General features: G+C 51.2%; 1 protein-coding gene across 1 annotated transcript in view; it reads right to left on the reverse strand.

Moving 5' to 3' along the window:
- The window catches only part of TNXB (tenascin XB), a 44,880-nt gene that overhangs the window by 21,718 nt on the left and 6,929 nt on the right, over positions 1-16,233 (reverse strand). Inside the window, exons 4-12 of the mRNA XM_090280785.1 lie at positions 15,140-15,296; positions 14,720-14,983; positions 13,219-13,944; positions 11,709-12,077; positions 5,211-5,504; positions 3,281-3,571; positions 2,629-2,934; positions 728-1,060; positions 23-346 (exon numbers count right to left, since the gene is read on the reverse strand). Coding sequence (XP_090136911.1) covers positions 23-346; positions 728-1,060; positions 2,629-2,934; positions 3,281-3,571; positions 5,211-5,504; positions 11,709-12,077; positions 13,219-13,944; positions 14,720-14,983; positions 15,140-15,296 — 3,064 coding nt within the window. The remainder of the gene's footprint in view (positions 1-22; positions 347-727; positions 1,061-2,628; positions 2,935-3,280; positions 3,572-5,210; positions 5,505-11,708; positions 12,078-13,218; positions 13,945-14,719; positions 14,984-15,139; positions 15,297-16,233) is intronic.

Genomic DNA, 16,233 nt, shown 5'->3' on the forward strand with positions numbered 1-16,233 from the left:
ACCGCACCTCACCCCCACTCACCAGTCAGGCCCACAGTGGACACGGGGCCCACGCGCCGCCCCCCGTGCAGGCCGTACAGGTGCATCTTGTACTTGCGCCCCGGCTCCAGGCCCCGCACGGTGACCTCGCTCTCCTCAGCCCCGACACGCACCACCTGGGGCCGACCGTCCCTGTCCTTGTACTGGATGGTGAAGGACTCAAAGCGGCCCTGGGGGACGGTCCAGGAGAGGCTCAGCGAATCCGGGGAGGATCCTGTCACTGTCAGCTCCCCCAGGAGGGGCTCCTCGGGGGGCTCTGGGGCCTCCGTGCTGGGTTCTGTGGGGCTGGGGGTCTCTTCCTCTGCAGCTGAGAAGGACAGACACAAGGGAGGGTGAGGCAGGGACTGTGGAGATGTCCTCAGTCTGCTCCCAAGATGTGGTCATGACTGGACCCTGAGGTCACTGCAGAGAAGCCCCTCCTGGGGGCTGGGTGGTCCTGCTCAGCACAACCTCACAAACATGCCCAGAGCCTGGGGGTCCACTGTGGGGAACCAGGGCAGCCGCCAGCACAGCTCATAGAGGCCTTTCTCTGCCCAGGGGGACCCGCTGGTCCTCAGGGAGCCCAAGGGGAGGTGTCAAGGGCACCGTGGCTCAGCCTCAAGCGGAGGGGCCCCCTGCACCCCACTCACCCATCACAGAGTGTGATCCTCCTCAGGCTCCCACCCTGGGGCGCCCACCATCCACTCACCCGTCACCCCGATGGCAGAGACGGGGCCCTGGCGCTGGCCGTCATGGAAGCCATACAGGTTCATCTTGTACTTGTGGTCAGGTTCCAGGCCCGAGATGGTGACTCCATCCTCCTGTCCCGGCACCCGCACCACCTTGGGCTGCCCGTCCCCGTTCTTGTACTGGACCAGGAAGTGGTCAAACTGGCCCGTGGGGACGGTCCAGGAGAGGTGCAGGGAGTCGGGGGAGGGTCCTGTCACTGTTAGCTCCCCCAGGAGGGGCTCCTCGTGGGGCTTCAGGGCCTCTGTGTTGGGATCTGTGGGGCTGAGGGTCTTCTCCACAGCCTCCTGAGGGGCTGAGAAATAGACCGGGATACAGGCTTAAAAGGTGACTTGCTTTGCTGGTGTCATTAAACATGGCAATCTGGTATAGTCAGCAAATATACTCCTCAAGCTGCTGGGCTAATGGTTTGCATGGCTCCTGGGTTAGGCATTTGGTGGCTGGTCATGGAAGACAGGGCTGAGAGAGCCCCTGGTTCCCATCACGCAGTGCTAGCTGACTGCACTGGTGGGCTCTGTGGGCTGCAGTCTCCCCTTATGCCTGAGAGAGGAGCTGAGACAGGAAGATTGGACCTCTCAGACGCTGTCTACCATGTTCACTGACAGTGCTGACCTCAGGTAGTGAAGGGCAGTATGGCCTCTTCCCACTTGCACCTCTCTTTCAGCTTCTACCACCCCCACCCCCACCACCCCAGGGCTTACAAGGCCCAACCCACCATAACCCTCAGGAATGAGTCACTAAGGCAGGGTCAGGGAAGTGGGAGTAGGGTGGGCTCTGCCTCAGATTTGGGGGTGGGGTGGGGCTGGGGAGGGCCCTGAACTTCCCCTACCCACGTCATCTGCAGTTAGATCTTTGCTGAGGCCCCATGGACTGGGGAGACTGGACAAGGGAAGCCAGCCCCTCTGTAATCCACTCCCAGGTCCACGGGGAATAATTAGGGGAAAGAGACTGAGGAGGGAATAGGCAAGTATGATAACCCAGTCGAGGATGGGGAAGGCAGGGGGCATGTGAGGAGTGAAAAAGTACACTGGGAGGCAAGTGAGAAACAGCAGCTCGCTCTCAGACAGGAGTGTCAATGTGCCAGGCACTGTCCTGAGTGCTGTATGTACTCCAACAACTAACTGTGAGGCTGTTACCATTATTATCCCCACTTGACAGACGAAAAACTGAGACACACGCCGTCATAAATTGGAGAGCTCGGATTAAAATCTACGCAGCTGGTTCCAGAGCCATACTTCCAACCATGAGGCAACACAGCCACAGAGATGGCACTGTCTGGGGAGGCTGGGCATGGGGAATATCCTGGGGGTGTTGGAAGTGAGCCCTTTTCTCTGCGCCAAGCTGGATGGGAGTCAGGGGGCTGGGAGGAATCCTCTTCATGCTGGACAGGGCTAGGGAAACACGATGCTCTTGTCCCTTGGATCTGCCAGCTCTGAGCAGAGCAGCAATGATATCAGAGTATGGGCAGCAGATGACAGAAGCTCAAAAAAATGACCCAGTAAAGCCAGGTCATGGAAGACAAAGGAGTCCAGCACAAACCATGGGGTAAGGACACAGTGGGTGAGGACAATGCAGGCAGGAGAGCTGCAGGACAGCCAGGGTGGAGGGATGACTGCAGGTGCTTGGATTGCGGAAATGTGGGCTGCTCTTAGAGACGGAGAAGCAGGGCCATGAGAGAGGCTGGGCTGATGGCTGGGTGAGAAGTCCTGGGACATGGGGAAGAAGAGGGTGGAGGCTTTGGCAGAACTGGAGCCGAGAAAAGGAAGGTGGAGGTAGGTGCATAGGAACCCTGGGCCAGGTCCTCAGGTCCCACTCAGAGGACTGGGCGCTGACAGGGCAGGCGGGCCTATGGCCCTGACTCACCGGTGGTGGCCACCACAGACACGGGCCCCACACGCTGGCGACCATGAAGGCCATAGAGGTTCATTTTATACTTCCGGTCAGATTCCAGGCCGGAGACAGTGACTGAGTTCTCATCTCCCTTGACAGGCACTGCCCGGGGCTGCCCCTGTGCATCCTTGTACTGGATCATGAAGGAGTCGAAGTTGCCCTGGGCCACTGCCCAGGACAGGTGCAGGGAGTCTGGGGTTACGCCAGTCACTGTCATTTCCCCCAGCAGTGGCTGCTCGGGGGCCTCTGGGTGGCGGGGCTCCTTTCTCTTCCCTGGAGCTGTAAATAAGAGGACCCAGCCAGGGCTGAACTGGCAGCCTGGGATTGGGGGTCGGGGTGTGAATGGGGTTGTCACACCTGGAGGGTCATATTGGATTAGTGCGAGTGCTGAACTCCTCGGACGTCTGGCACTGCCAGGGTATGACACACCTTCTGGGCCTTGGGGAGCAGCTAAATGGGTTGGACAGGACCCAGCAGTGTGGGGGAGGCTGGCTGCCTCTCAGCCTGGAAGCAGGGCCAGGATCTAGTCAGTTTTCTCACTGCAAAGCCCAGCCAGTTCCTGGCTGAGGGCAAGTGTGTGGAAGGCTGGGAGGGGTCACACAGGGCTTAGGTGGCTGCCACTCACCAGTGGTGCCATCAGCTGTGAGAGGGCCATGCCGCTTCCTGTTGGCAATGCCAAACAGAGTGAATCTGTACTTCTGGTCAGGGTCCAGAGGGGAGACAGTGACCGAGCGTTCAGGTCCTTCCACGGGTACCACCTGGGGCCGTCCATCCTTGTCCCTGTATTGGACCATGAAGGAGTCGAACTGGCCCTCAGGGACTGTCCAGGAGAGGTGCAGTGAGTCTGGGGTGGGATCTGTCACCCATAGCGTTCCAAGACGGGGTGGGGTTGCTAGGCTGGAATCATTCTGAGGCACTAGGAGAGAAGGAAGGGGACATAGGTCAAAGGAGAGGGGACATCCACCTCCCATGCAGGGATGCTGTGTGAGGTTGTGCAGGTTGTCCACTGCACAAAGGAGCACAGCTAAAGGAGCACTGCGAGACAGTTCCCAGCCAGTACGCTGCTTGCCAAGCTACATACCCTGGCAATGGGCTATGCCCACCTAGAGGCAGGGCACCTTCTTCTAAATGTATGGACTGGTGTGGCCCTTCCTCTATTCCTGGCCTGGGAGGGGCCTCACAGACAAGGGATCCCAGTTAGCCCTTTCTAAATCTCCATGGCCAGGAAGTGTTCCAGAGCAACCTTCATTGCTTCCAGGCTTAATGGCTAGCTTGTTTCTCCTCCGAGAGAGAGCAGCACCATACTTAGAGTGAATTAATGTGGGAGAGCCTCCCTCACCTATGCTCTGGGCCCCACGTCCTCCTCTCCTGCCCTCCTCCACTTGGCTGGATCTTCCTCCACCCCGCCAACCTCCCTCTCTGCTCTCTGTTCCCAGTCCAGATTCCAGAGATGTCTACACTGGTTATAGCCATGCCCTCATGTCCATCACCCTCCACGGCAGCTCTCACCAAGGCAGTAGTGAGCTTGCATTGCTAAGTCCTGTGGACACTGTGTAGCATTGAATCACTCTCACAGAACCTGATGCATCTGACCACACTCTTTATTTTGGCATCCAGGAAAGCACTCTGTGGAACTCTGTCCTCTTCACAAGTCACCCCTCTGGCTACCGTTTGGGCTCTTCTTTCTCTGTGAGTGCCCTGAGTGTTGGCTATTCCCAGGGTTCTCACAGGCTCACCCTTGATCCTATCTGTTGACACTGATGACACCTACACCCCCTCTCCAGGCCTCCCCTCTGCTCTCCACACCCAGGAGGGCAGCAGTATAACCCCAGGACCTATTACTTTCTGCTTGAGTGACCTCGTTGTGCCTAGACTCTCCGCATCTGTTGCAAGGGCGTGCCTCCTGGGGCTGCTGTAAGGGTTGGCTGTGATGTGACACCTAGAACATCTGCAACACATTTGACCTTAACAAATGCTCAGAAGATGTTTACCAAGTGTCCCACTGCACTGTTCCTCATCTCTGCTGTTCCTTGTCTCTGGGAACAGGACTCTTTGATCCAGAAATGTGGGGTGCCTGGGCCCCTTGCTCTCTTTCACCTCCCACATCCATACTCACTGCCACTGCCCCAACCAGGCTCTTACTTAACTCACTTCTCCAGCTATCCTCCACAGCAGCCTTGGTGTAATTTGTAAGATAAATATAGAATCATGTTTATCCCCACTTAACACCCCTCAGAGGCCCCCCCCCAGAGCCCTCAAATGAGGTCCAAGCTCCTGTCAGACGCATGAGACCTGTCCCCTCAGCTGCCCAGCAGAGGAATCAAACGCGAATGCTCCTACAGAATCACACTCACTCCTGCCCTGCTCTCCATGGCTCCCTCTGTCTGCACTGCCCTCAACTTCTCTGCCTGACCCACGACTGATTTCCCTTCGGGATTCATCTCAGGGGCCCCTGCCTCCAGGAAGCCTTCTGGAGTTCCCAAAGCACTGGGAAGACCCCCTTGAGGATCATGTAGAGGGCAGGGGCAGGTGAGTGTGTGACTGCTCTCACTTACAGATCTTGACTTCAGTCACCAGGGGTCCATGCCTCTTCTTGCCCACATACCCATACAGGACAAATTTGTACTTGCGCCCCAAATCCAGGTTGTTGATGAGGGCAGAGTGCTGGGGCCCCTCCACAGGCACCACGTGGGGCCCATTCTTGTCTTTGTACTGGATCACAAAGGAGTCGAACTTGCCCTCAGGGACCGTCCAGTGCAGGAGCAGGGAGCTGGAGGTCACATCTGTCACTGTCAGCTCACCCAAGCGTGGTGGGACCAAGGGCTTCCCAGGTTGTTCCTCATCCCTGTCTGGAGTAGGGGTGGGAGAGTAAAAGCAAATCAGGCAGACTCAACCATGGCCTTGTCCTTGTCTCCTTCCCTCTCCTCTGCCCACTGGCTTGCTTCAGCCTGGACAGGTCCCTCCCTCCCTCGAAGACTCCATATCCCCACCCCTAAATCCTCTGTGACTAGCCTTCTTGTGAAGGGGTATTTTCCCCCCTCAACTTCTGTTCTGGAGTCAGAACTTTGGCCCTTACTGACCCCTCACAAAAGTCCCAGTCCCTCTCCACACCAAGTTCATGGAGAAGTTTCAGGTCCTCCATGGTTCTCCCTGAGAGTTTCAAAACTCCCCACTGCTGCTATAGAGTAGTCTGAAGACTCCTCAGTTCACCTGAACTTCTCTATTCCTTGTCTCCCTCTCTCTCAGTGGTAAGCTTGACCTGGACTTGTAGGGAGAATCAGCTTTCCTGGTTCCATAAAGAGGGACGAGGAGGGGATGTGAGAACCAGGCACCCCAGGCCCTGTCCTCAACTGGCTCTGAAGATCCCATTCATCTCTGAAGTCCTGATGGCTGTGGTGCTCCTTGCCCCAAGGAACCTCCCCCCAAGGAGAGTGGCTATTGGAACCATGGGGCACTGTCCACAGCTGACTGGGACCCACTGCTGACTCAGTCCCCATACTGCAGGCAGACCACTCCCCTCCAAGTAGCCTCAGCCTGAGGAGAAGCAATTGCCTCGCCCTGAGGAATTAATCTGCCCCACCCTCGGTGCTTAAGCCTGATGGCTGATCACAGAGTGAATAGATTAACAACTAAAGAGACAGACAAAAACAGTTGATCTCTGGTAGTTTTGAACAGGCTGCCTAGGCCCAGACTGCTGCATGATCTGACATTGCCAGGGGCAGAACCAGGAAGTGCAGGTCAATCTAAGAAGCAGAAACAAACAAGAAGAGTCACAAAAAGTGGGGAGACAAAGAAACAACCCCCCTTTGAAAGGAAAGGAGGAATCCCCAGATAGTGTACTAGATGAAATAGAGGTAAGCAAACTATGAGACACGGATTTCAAAATAGTGATTATAGGGAAGCTCAATAAGCTCAGCGAGCTCAAAGAAAACTACAAAGAACTCCAGCAAAGCTACAAGAAACTTACTGAGAACTACATCAGCATTAAAAAGGACATAGAAACTATCAATTAGAGCCAGGAAGAAATGAAGAATACAATTTTGGAATTGAAGAACGCAGTAGAAGAGATCAAAAGCAGGCTAGATGAAGCAGAAGAGCAGATCAGTGAGCTGGAGGACAACATAGCAAAAAAATTCCCAGAGAGTGCAACAAAATGAAAAAAGACTGAAAAAGAATGAAGAGGTTTTTAAGAGAGCTGCAGGACAACATGAATCATAATAATATCCATATCATAGGAATACCAGAAGGAGAAGAAGAGGAGCAAGGGATAGAAAACCTGTTTGAAAAAGTAATGACAAAAAACTTCCCTCACTTGATGAGAGAAAAAGTCACACAAGTCCAGGAAGCACAGAGGGTCCCAATGAAGATGAACCCCAACAGGCCCACTCCAAGATACATCATAATTAAAATGGCAAAACTCAAAGACAAAGAAAGAATCCTAAAAGCAGCAAGAGAGAAACAGTAACATACAAGGGAGCTCCAATAAGGCTACCAGCAGATTTCTCAGCAGAGACACTACAAGCCAGAAGGAAATGGCAAAAAATATTCTAAGCAATGAAAAACAAAGGCCTACAACCAAGAGTACACTCATTCAAAATGGAAGGTGAAATAAGGAGTTTCACAGACAAAAGAAGGCTAAAAGAATACATCTCAACCAAACCAGCATTGCAAAAGATGCTAAGGGGTGTGCTTTAAGAAGATGAAGAAACAGAGAGAGACAGAGAGAAACAGGTACAAAAGGGAAAAATGACAATGACAATAATAACCTTAAATGTAAATGGATTAAATGCACCAATCAAAAGACATAGGGTAGCTGATTGGATAAGAAAACATGACCCACATATATGCTGTCTGCAAGAGACCCACCTCAGAACAAAAGATCTACACAGATTGAAAGTGAAGGGATGAAAAAAAAGCTATTTCAAGTAAATGCACATGAAAAAAAAAAGCTGGGGTAGCAATACTTGTATCATACAAAACAGATTTCACAACAAAGACCATACAAGAGACAATACTTAAGGGAACGATCCATCAAGAAGATATAATCCTGGTATACATATATGCACCCAACATAGGAGCACCCAAATATATAAGGAAAATCTTGGAGGACTTCAGGAAAGATATCAACAGCAACACACTCATAGTAGGGCACTTTAACACCCCATTGTCAACAATGGACAGATCTTCCAAGCAAAGAAACACCAAGGATATTGTGGCACTGAACAACACTCTAGAACAAATGGACTTAATTGATATATACAGAACCTTTCAGCCCCAAAAAGCAAATATACATTCTTTTCAAGTGCACATGGAACATTTTCAAAGATAGACCACATTGTAGGACACAAAACAAGCCTCAAAAAATTCAAGAAAATTGAAATTATATCAAGCATCTTCTCAGATCACAATGGCTTGAAACTAGGAACCAACCTCAAGGAAGAAACTCAAAAACATTCAAATCATGGAGACTGAATAACAAGATATTAAATAATGAATGGGTAAACAATGACATCAAGGGAGAAATCAAAAAAGTTTCTGGAAACAAATGAAAATGAATACACAATAGCCCAAAACCTATGGGATACAGCGAAAGCAGTCCTGAGAAGGAAGTTCATAGCTATACAGGCCTACCTAAAAAGGATAGAAGAATCTCAAATAAACAACTTAATCCTACATCTACAAGAACTAGAGAAATGACAACAAACAAAGCCTAGAGCGAGTACAAGGAAGTAAATAATCAAGATCAGAGAAGAATCAAATGACATAGAGACTAAAAGAACAATTCAAAAGATTGATAAAATCAGAATCTGGTTCTTTGAAAAGATAAACAAAATTGACAAGCTTTTAACCAGACTCATCAAGAAAAAAAAGAGAGGACCCAAATAAATAAAATCAGAAACAAAAGGGGAGAAATCACAACCGATACCACAGAAATACAAAGAATTGTAAGAAATTACTATGAACAATTATATGACAAAAAAATCTGACAACCTGGGTGCAATGGACTAATTTCTGGAAACATATAATCTTCCAAATCCGAATCAAGAAGAAGCAGAAAACCTGAATAAACTTATAACAACTAGTGAAATTGAAGCAGTAATTTTAAAAAAATCCCTGTCACACAAAAACCCCAGGCTGGATGGCTCCACAGGCAAATTTTACAAAACATTTAGGGAAGAACTAACTCCTATCCTTCTCAAACTATTCACAAAAATACAAGAAGAGGGAAGACTCCCAAAGTTTCTATGAGGCCAGTATTATCCTAATTCCAAAACCAGGTCAAGACACAACAAAGGAAGAAAACTACAGGCCAATATCACTGATGAACAAAATATTGGCAAATCGGATGCAGCAACACATTAAAAAGATCATACACCACGATCAAGTGGGATTCATCCCAGGGATGCAAGGATGGTATAATATTCACAAATCAATAAACATAAGACACCACATAAACAAAATGAAAGACAAAAATCACATGATCGTATCAACAGATGATGAAAAAGCATTTGATATAATTCAGCACGCATTTATGATAAAAAAAAAAGTGCTCGGCAAACTGGGAATAGAGGCAGCTTACCTCAACATAATAAAGGTCATATACAAGAAACTTGCTGCCAATATCATACTCAATGGGCAAAAGCTAAAAGCTTTCCCTCTAAGATCAGGAACAAGACAAGGATGTCCACTCTCCACTTCTACTCACCGTAGTTTTAAGAGCTCTAGCCACAGCGATCAGAGAAGAAAAATAAATAAAAGGCATGCAAATTGGAAAGGAGGAAGTAAAACTGTCATTATTTGCAGATGACATGATAGTATACATAGAAAACCCTAAAGACTCTACCAACAAATGACTCAACCTAATAAGTGAATTTGGCAAAACAGCAGGGTACAAAGTCAATATTCAGAAATTGAAGGCATTTCTGTACACCCACATGATATATCCAAGGTAGAAATTAGAAAAAAATCCCATTTACTATAGCAACAAGAGAAATAAAGTACTTAGGAATAAACTTAACCAAGAAGGTAAAAGACCTGTACTCAGAAAACTCCAGAACACTGAAGAAAGAATTTAAGGAAGATGCAAATAAATGAAAGCATATACCATGCTCATGGATGGTAAGAATTAACATCATTAAAATGTCCATAGTACCCAAAGCAATTTATAGATTCAACACGATCACTATTAAAATATCAATGGCATATTTCACAGGCCTAGAACAAATACTTCAAAAATTTATATGGAATCAAAAACAACCCTGAATAGCCTCAGCAATCTTGAGAAAGAAGAACAAAGTAGGAGGAGTCACAATACCTGATATCAAACTATATTACAAGGCCACGATAATCAAAACAGTCTGATGCTGGCATAAGAACAGACATATAGATCAATGGAACACACTGGAGAGCCCAGAAATAAACTCATGTCTCTCTAGTCAATTAGTATTTGACAAAGGGGGAATGAACATAAAATGGAGTGAAAAAAGCCTCTTCAACAAATGGTGTTGGGAAAACTGGACAGGGACATGCAAAAAATGAAATTAGATCACCAACTTACACCACACACCAGAATAAACTCAAGATGGATAAGAGACTTAAATGTAAGCCATGACACCATAAAAGTCATAGAGGAAAACATAGGCAGTAAAATCTCAGCTATCCCATGCAGCAATATTTTTGCCAATATATCTCCCAGGGCAAGGGGAATAAAGGAAAGAATAAACAAACGGGGCTAAATTCTTCAAACTAAAGAATTTCTGCTCAGTGAAAGAAAACACCAGCAAGATGAAAAGAGAACCAACCACATGGGAAAACATATTTGCCAATGATATCTTGGACAAGGATTCGATCTCCAAAATATATAAAGAACTTATATGACTCAACACCAAGAAGACAGACAATCCAATTAAAAAATGGGCAAAGGACCTGAACAGACACTTCTCCAAGGAGACATACAGAGGGTCCATAGGCATATGAAAGAATGCTCAATATCATTAGCCATCAGAGAGATGCAAATTAAAACCACAATAAGATACCACCTCACACTAGACAGAATGGCCATTATTAACAAATCAACAAACAAGTGCTGGCGACGATGTGGAGAAAAGAGGACCCTAGTGCACTGTTGGTGAGAATGCAGACTGGTGCAGTCGCTTTGTAAAACAGTATGGAATTTCCTCCGAAAACTAAAAATAGAACTGCCTTTTGATCCAGCAATTCCACTGCTAGGATTATACCCGAAGAATCCTGAAACACCCATTCAGAAGAACCTATGAACCCCTATGTTCATAGCAGCACTACTTACTATAGCCAAGTGCTAGACACAGCCTAAGTGTCCATCAGTGCATGAGTGGATCAAAAAACTGGTACATTTACATGATGGAATACTATGCAGCAGATAGAAAGAAGGAACTCCTACCATTTGCAACAACATGGATGGAACTAACGAGTATTATGCTTAGTGAAATAAGCCAGGTGGCAAAAGAAAATACCATATGATCTCATTTAATACAGGAACCTAATGAACAAAACAAAGGAAGAAAATAGAACCAGAGGCATGAAAACAAGGAACAGACTAACAATGACCAAAGGGTGGGGGAATGGCAGAAGACGGGAAAGAGAGGAAGGGTCTAGTCAAGGAACAAATATAAATGACCCATAGACATGGACAACAGGGTGGGGATTGACTGTGGGAGATGGGGGAGGTGGGTGAGGCAGGGGAGAGCAATGGGGAGAAAATGGGGCAACAGTAATAGAACAATAAAAAAAAATGGAAAAAAATAAAAGAGATAAAGTCCCTGTCCCACCCTGACTTCTCCCATCTTCTTTTCCTGCAGTACTCTCCTTCCTGGCCCACCCTGTTATTGTTCTCAGACTCCACCCCTATCCTTCTTGCTTCTGAACCCTGAACTCCTTTTTTCTCCTTGTTTTCTCCCATCACTTCGACCCAAATACAGCCCTGCCTTTCTCCCCCAATCCCACTTCTGAAGTCCTGATGGCCCAGGCCCTCCCCAAACCTCGGGACCCTGGTCTGAGCAGAAGCCAGAATGTACCCATAATGCCTTGATAGATGAGAGGGGCAGAGGGTTCACCCTCAGGGGGAACTCCACGAAGAGACAGCTCATAGGGGGCTCCAGGAGGGGGTGAGGGCACCAGCGCCTGGCGGGCATCCCCTGGCAGCAGTTCGTCATGTGTCCCTGGAACATCAGGCACCCGGAGGCGCAGCTGGAATTGGGCAAAGGTGTCAGGCTGGGCTGTCCAGGCCACATGGAGGTGCCCATTCTTGTCTCTGCCCAGCACCCTCAACTCTCCCAGCTCCTGGGGACGCTGCTGCACGACAGGGGCCTGAGCCCCTTGAGTTGTTGAAGGGCCTGAGGGGGGAGGCTCATCAGTGGCTCCCAAGAAGCCTGATGGGGAGGATCCTGGGAAGGGCAGGGCAAGAAAAAGAGGAGAGTCCAGTATGAGAGCCAGGAAGGAACCCCAGCTCACAGGTTCTGCCCTCTAGTCTCTAAGAGCGTGCACACATTCCCTGAGCCACTTTGTCCTCCCAAAGGTCGGCCTGGCCCTCTACCTCACCTGAACAGACAGGCCTGCAGATAACAAATGAAAGAAATAAAGCCTGCCATCACCCCCCCCACACACACACACACCCAACTCCTATGACCTCCAGCCCCACAGACTTCCAAGTCCCTCCCCACAGGCATCCCCCTCCCCAATGGGTGGTGGTCATGGCTTCCATTAGTGCTACAGTGAGAAGCCTGAAAGAAAGGGGGAGAAAGTGGTGTTAGGGAATGAGGGTGCAAGAGGAGGGAGAATGGGTAGTGAGGAGAGGGGGATTAGCGTCCAGCTCAGGTGGCATCTGGGCCCTATGGGTGAAGAAGAGGCCCACAACCCTCCCCGTGGTGGCCAGAGAACACCCCTTCCCTGAGCCCTGACATCATTCCTGTGGGAGAGACCAGCATGAAATGAGCCAGGAGATCGGAAAGGTGGTTCAGGAAGCAGTGGTTTCCCCTTTCACATACACATGCTGCCAAAGGCTTCAAGGCAACCCAAGCAGTTCCTATGTATCCCTTTGAGGTTAAGGCCAAATTGTGGAAAGTAGTAACCACTGACCACAGTCTACAGCCACCCTTACCACAGTGAGTCAGAGCTGAAAACCTCTGGTGTCAATCACCCCTACCCTACCCTACCCAACTGCTCCAGTGAGTCTGCAGTCCCTCCCCATCCACCAACCATCCCTTCTGTTGCCTAGAACAGCAATCCTGGCAGAAGTGCCTTGAGAAACAGAGTGAAAACCAAGGGACCCCAAAGACTAGGTCTCCTGGGCCTTGGATATCTGCCAGTACCCTGAGGGTGGAAGTGGTTGGATCTAGGGACACAGGAGAGCTGTGCTTTGCTATCCAGTCATCTGGAGCCTGGACCAGGGTAGGACGTGAAGGCAGGAGGGTGTGATGAAGGTGACAGTCTGAGCAGTGAGCAGTGGGAGGAACTGAGGGATGCAGACTCCAAAGGCAGGTGAGCCTGGACAGGGGAGGGGTGGTCCCGCACCCCAGCCCACGCTACCTGTGGTGGTGATGAAGGCGTAGGACTTGGAGGTCTGCCCTGCCCGCACCCCGTGGACCTCCACGTGATAGGTGGTGCCTGGCCTGAGGTCGGGCAGGGTGACAGTGCGCGTGGTGCCAGGCACAGTCAGCTCCCCGTGGGGGCCATTTGCAGGAGGCTGGGGCTGCCAACGCAGCACCACGCTCTCGAAGTGGCCGCGGAGCCCATCGAGGGACACGAGTAGTGAGCCGTCGGTGGAACTGCCCAGCACCTCAGGTTTGGGGTGACGGGGCACAGCCATCCCATCGACGCCCTGGCTGGAGTCCCGCTTCCAGGTGCCGGAGTTGGGGCTGGCGGTGGGGTAGGGACGACGGGACGGGGCTGCAGGGGAGCTGGCGGGGGCAGCGGCGGCCAGACGCCGCTGCAAGTATTCATGGATGTGGCGCGCCACAGACGCGTAGGTCTGGTTGGCCCGCAGTGGGTAGCTGTGAACCCGCAGGTGGCGCTCCAGGTCCTGCACCGTGCCTCGGAAGCGGCCCAATTCCGCAGTCAGGTTGCCCCAAGGCCGCCGGGGGGGCTGGGGCAGACTAGGCCCAGGACGAGGCTCCCCCTGTCCCTCCTCCGAGGGTCGAGGGGGCCTGGCGGGCCTAGGAGGTCGCGGGGGCCGCGGGGCTGGGGCCGGCCGGGGCCGGGGTTTGGGGGGCGGGGCTGGAGGTCGCACCTCCGGGTAACTGTAGTGTCCTGGTGCTGGGGGAGGGCAAAAAAAGGGGAAGGGGGAGAGCAGATCAGTAGCAGCCGCCCCCACCATCCCTGCACTCCTCCCTGGGCATTGCCTCCCTCCGTCCGTCCCTCCCACCGGAGCCAGAGGTCTCCTCCCTGTGCTCCAGCCCGACCTGGAAAGAGAACCGAGAAAAAGGAATCATTGTCCCAGGAGCCCCTCACCCCTCGCCCTCCAAGCCAGCCGCTGTTGGTGTCCTAAAAAGAAAGAAGCCAGCGGAGCTGGGCCCTGTGTCTGAAGGAGAGAAAGGGGTGTGGGAGGAGAGAATGTGAGCTACAGCAAGGTGGGGGTTCCTCTGTCACAGGAAAAGAAACGAAAGATCCAGGTATCTGTCAAGAGACCTTGAGGTTAGTGGAAAATTACTGCCATGAGACCTAACTCCCCAAATCCCAGTTGTAAAGTCAACAGGACTGTTGGTGTCTGATCTGCCTAATTCCAGTCCCTACAAGATCTGACCACTGACTGAGCATGAGGGCTGTCCCCCATCTAGGTGGGTAGCCAGCGTATCTTATTCACTGTTCTCTCTCAGCAGCTCCTCCCATACTCCAGCCCATAGGACTCCAGTGCTTGAGAGCTGTCTCTCTGGTGCCCTTGATGCAGAGCAAGGCTCCCAGCAGGTGCTTTGGGACTGCCACACATCCTGCCAAGTGCATCTGGAGGAGCCTGTGAGCCTTATGTGGGCTCCCATGGAAGGGCTCCTACACTCAGAAACCAGGCCTTTCCCTAACCCCTGGCCAGCCATACCTGTGTTAGCCCTGACAGAAGCTGGGTAGCTTACTGCCCGGCCCCGCTCCGCAGTGACAGTCACCACATATTCCACGCCTGGCATCAGGTCAGTCAGCAGTGTCCCGTCTGCCTCAGCTGGCACTTCCAGCCGCACCCTCTGGTTGCCAGCACTGACATAGGACACCACAAATCGGTCCACCTCAGCCTGGGGGCGCAGCCAGCTGAGCTCCAGTGTGGTTGGAGTCACAGCCACCACCCGGAGGTCCTGGGGGCCATCGATCACTAGCCAGGTTAGAGAGAGGAGGGATCAGGTGGGAGTCTGGTTCTTCAGTCAGCAGCTTTCCTTGCCCCACCCAAGCCCTCCCCTCTGCCCTCCTGGCCACCTCGCTCATATCCAGATCTCCACTTGGGACACCACCCCACAGCCCCTGCTCTCACTGGTGGTGATGGTCTTGGAGACAGGAGGGCCCCAGTTAGTTCCTCGAAGGGCACGGACAGTGACCTGGTACTCCTGACCAGGGGCCAGTCCTCTCTGGTCATAGGCTGAGGCAGAGCTGGGCACCCGTGCGGTGAATGGGGGACTCGCCCCCTCTGTCTGCAAGAGAGAGAGCACTGGGTAGGTCAGGGCTGGCACTCTGCCTCTGCTGCTCAATCCCCGTCTCCAACTCCAAGTGGTATCAACTTGGGACTGTGCAGAACTTGACCCTGTACAGCTGAGGAGCACAGATGGTAACAGCAAACACGTCTAGAACACTTTCCATGCCAGCTACTGTTTAAGGCAATTTATGTATATGAACTCACTGAATCCCAAGCAATGTGACCTCAGAGTCCCCTCAGTTGGGCACTACCTTTTAGCCTGTTCATCAGCTGTCTGCCAGAATTCTACCTGACACCCAGGGCTCTGGCTTTCCCCACAATCCTGGCTTCCTGGCAGGAAAAGGCTTCTCCTCAGCGCACTCCTGTCAGGACAGGTGGAGGAAATGAGGAATGCCCCTTCAAGTCTCACTTCTTCCTTAAAGCATCTGCCCCAGCCTGAGCCTCCCCACAGATACCTGACCTGCTATTTAATCTAGGTGTGACCCCTGTCATGACATTTCCCTCCAGGCACTTTTCTTGTCTCCTCAGCAGGGTTGTAGGCCCCTAAAAAACAAGACCCATCTGCTCAGAGTTCCACAAATACGTTTTCCAGTTTTGTACCTGGCATCATGATGGGCATTGAGACACAAAAATAAAAGCTATGGTCCCTGTCCTCAGAGAGTTCATGCTCTAGTAGCAAATGTATGGCCATGTCTTAAACTTTATTAGACCCCTACCCAAGTGTCTATGTGTAAACATGCCTGTGAGAAAACAACCCTCCTCCAAGCACACATTTACATTATTCTGATTATCTGTGGTGACCCCCGCAGGAAAGCTGCTGACCCCTGCTCCAAACTGGGCCTCCCTGGGGTACAGTGCTGGGGGACAGAAGGAACTGGATATCTGCAAATAGTCCACAGCCCCACATTTCACTGGGCTGTCCAGCTAATAAGGAT

Source organism: Furipterus horrens, unplaced genomic scaffold, assembly GCF_987537825.1.
Source record: "Furipterus horrens unplaced genomic scaffold, mFurHor1.1.pri manual_scaffold_6, whole genome shotgun sequence".
NCBI lineage: Eukaryota > Metazoa > Chordata > Mammalia > Chiroptera > Furipteridae > Furipterus > Furipterus horrens.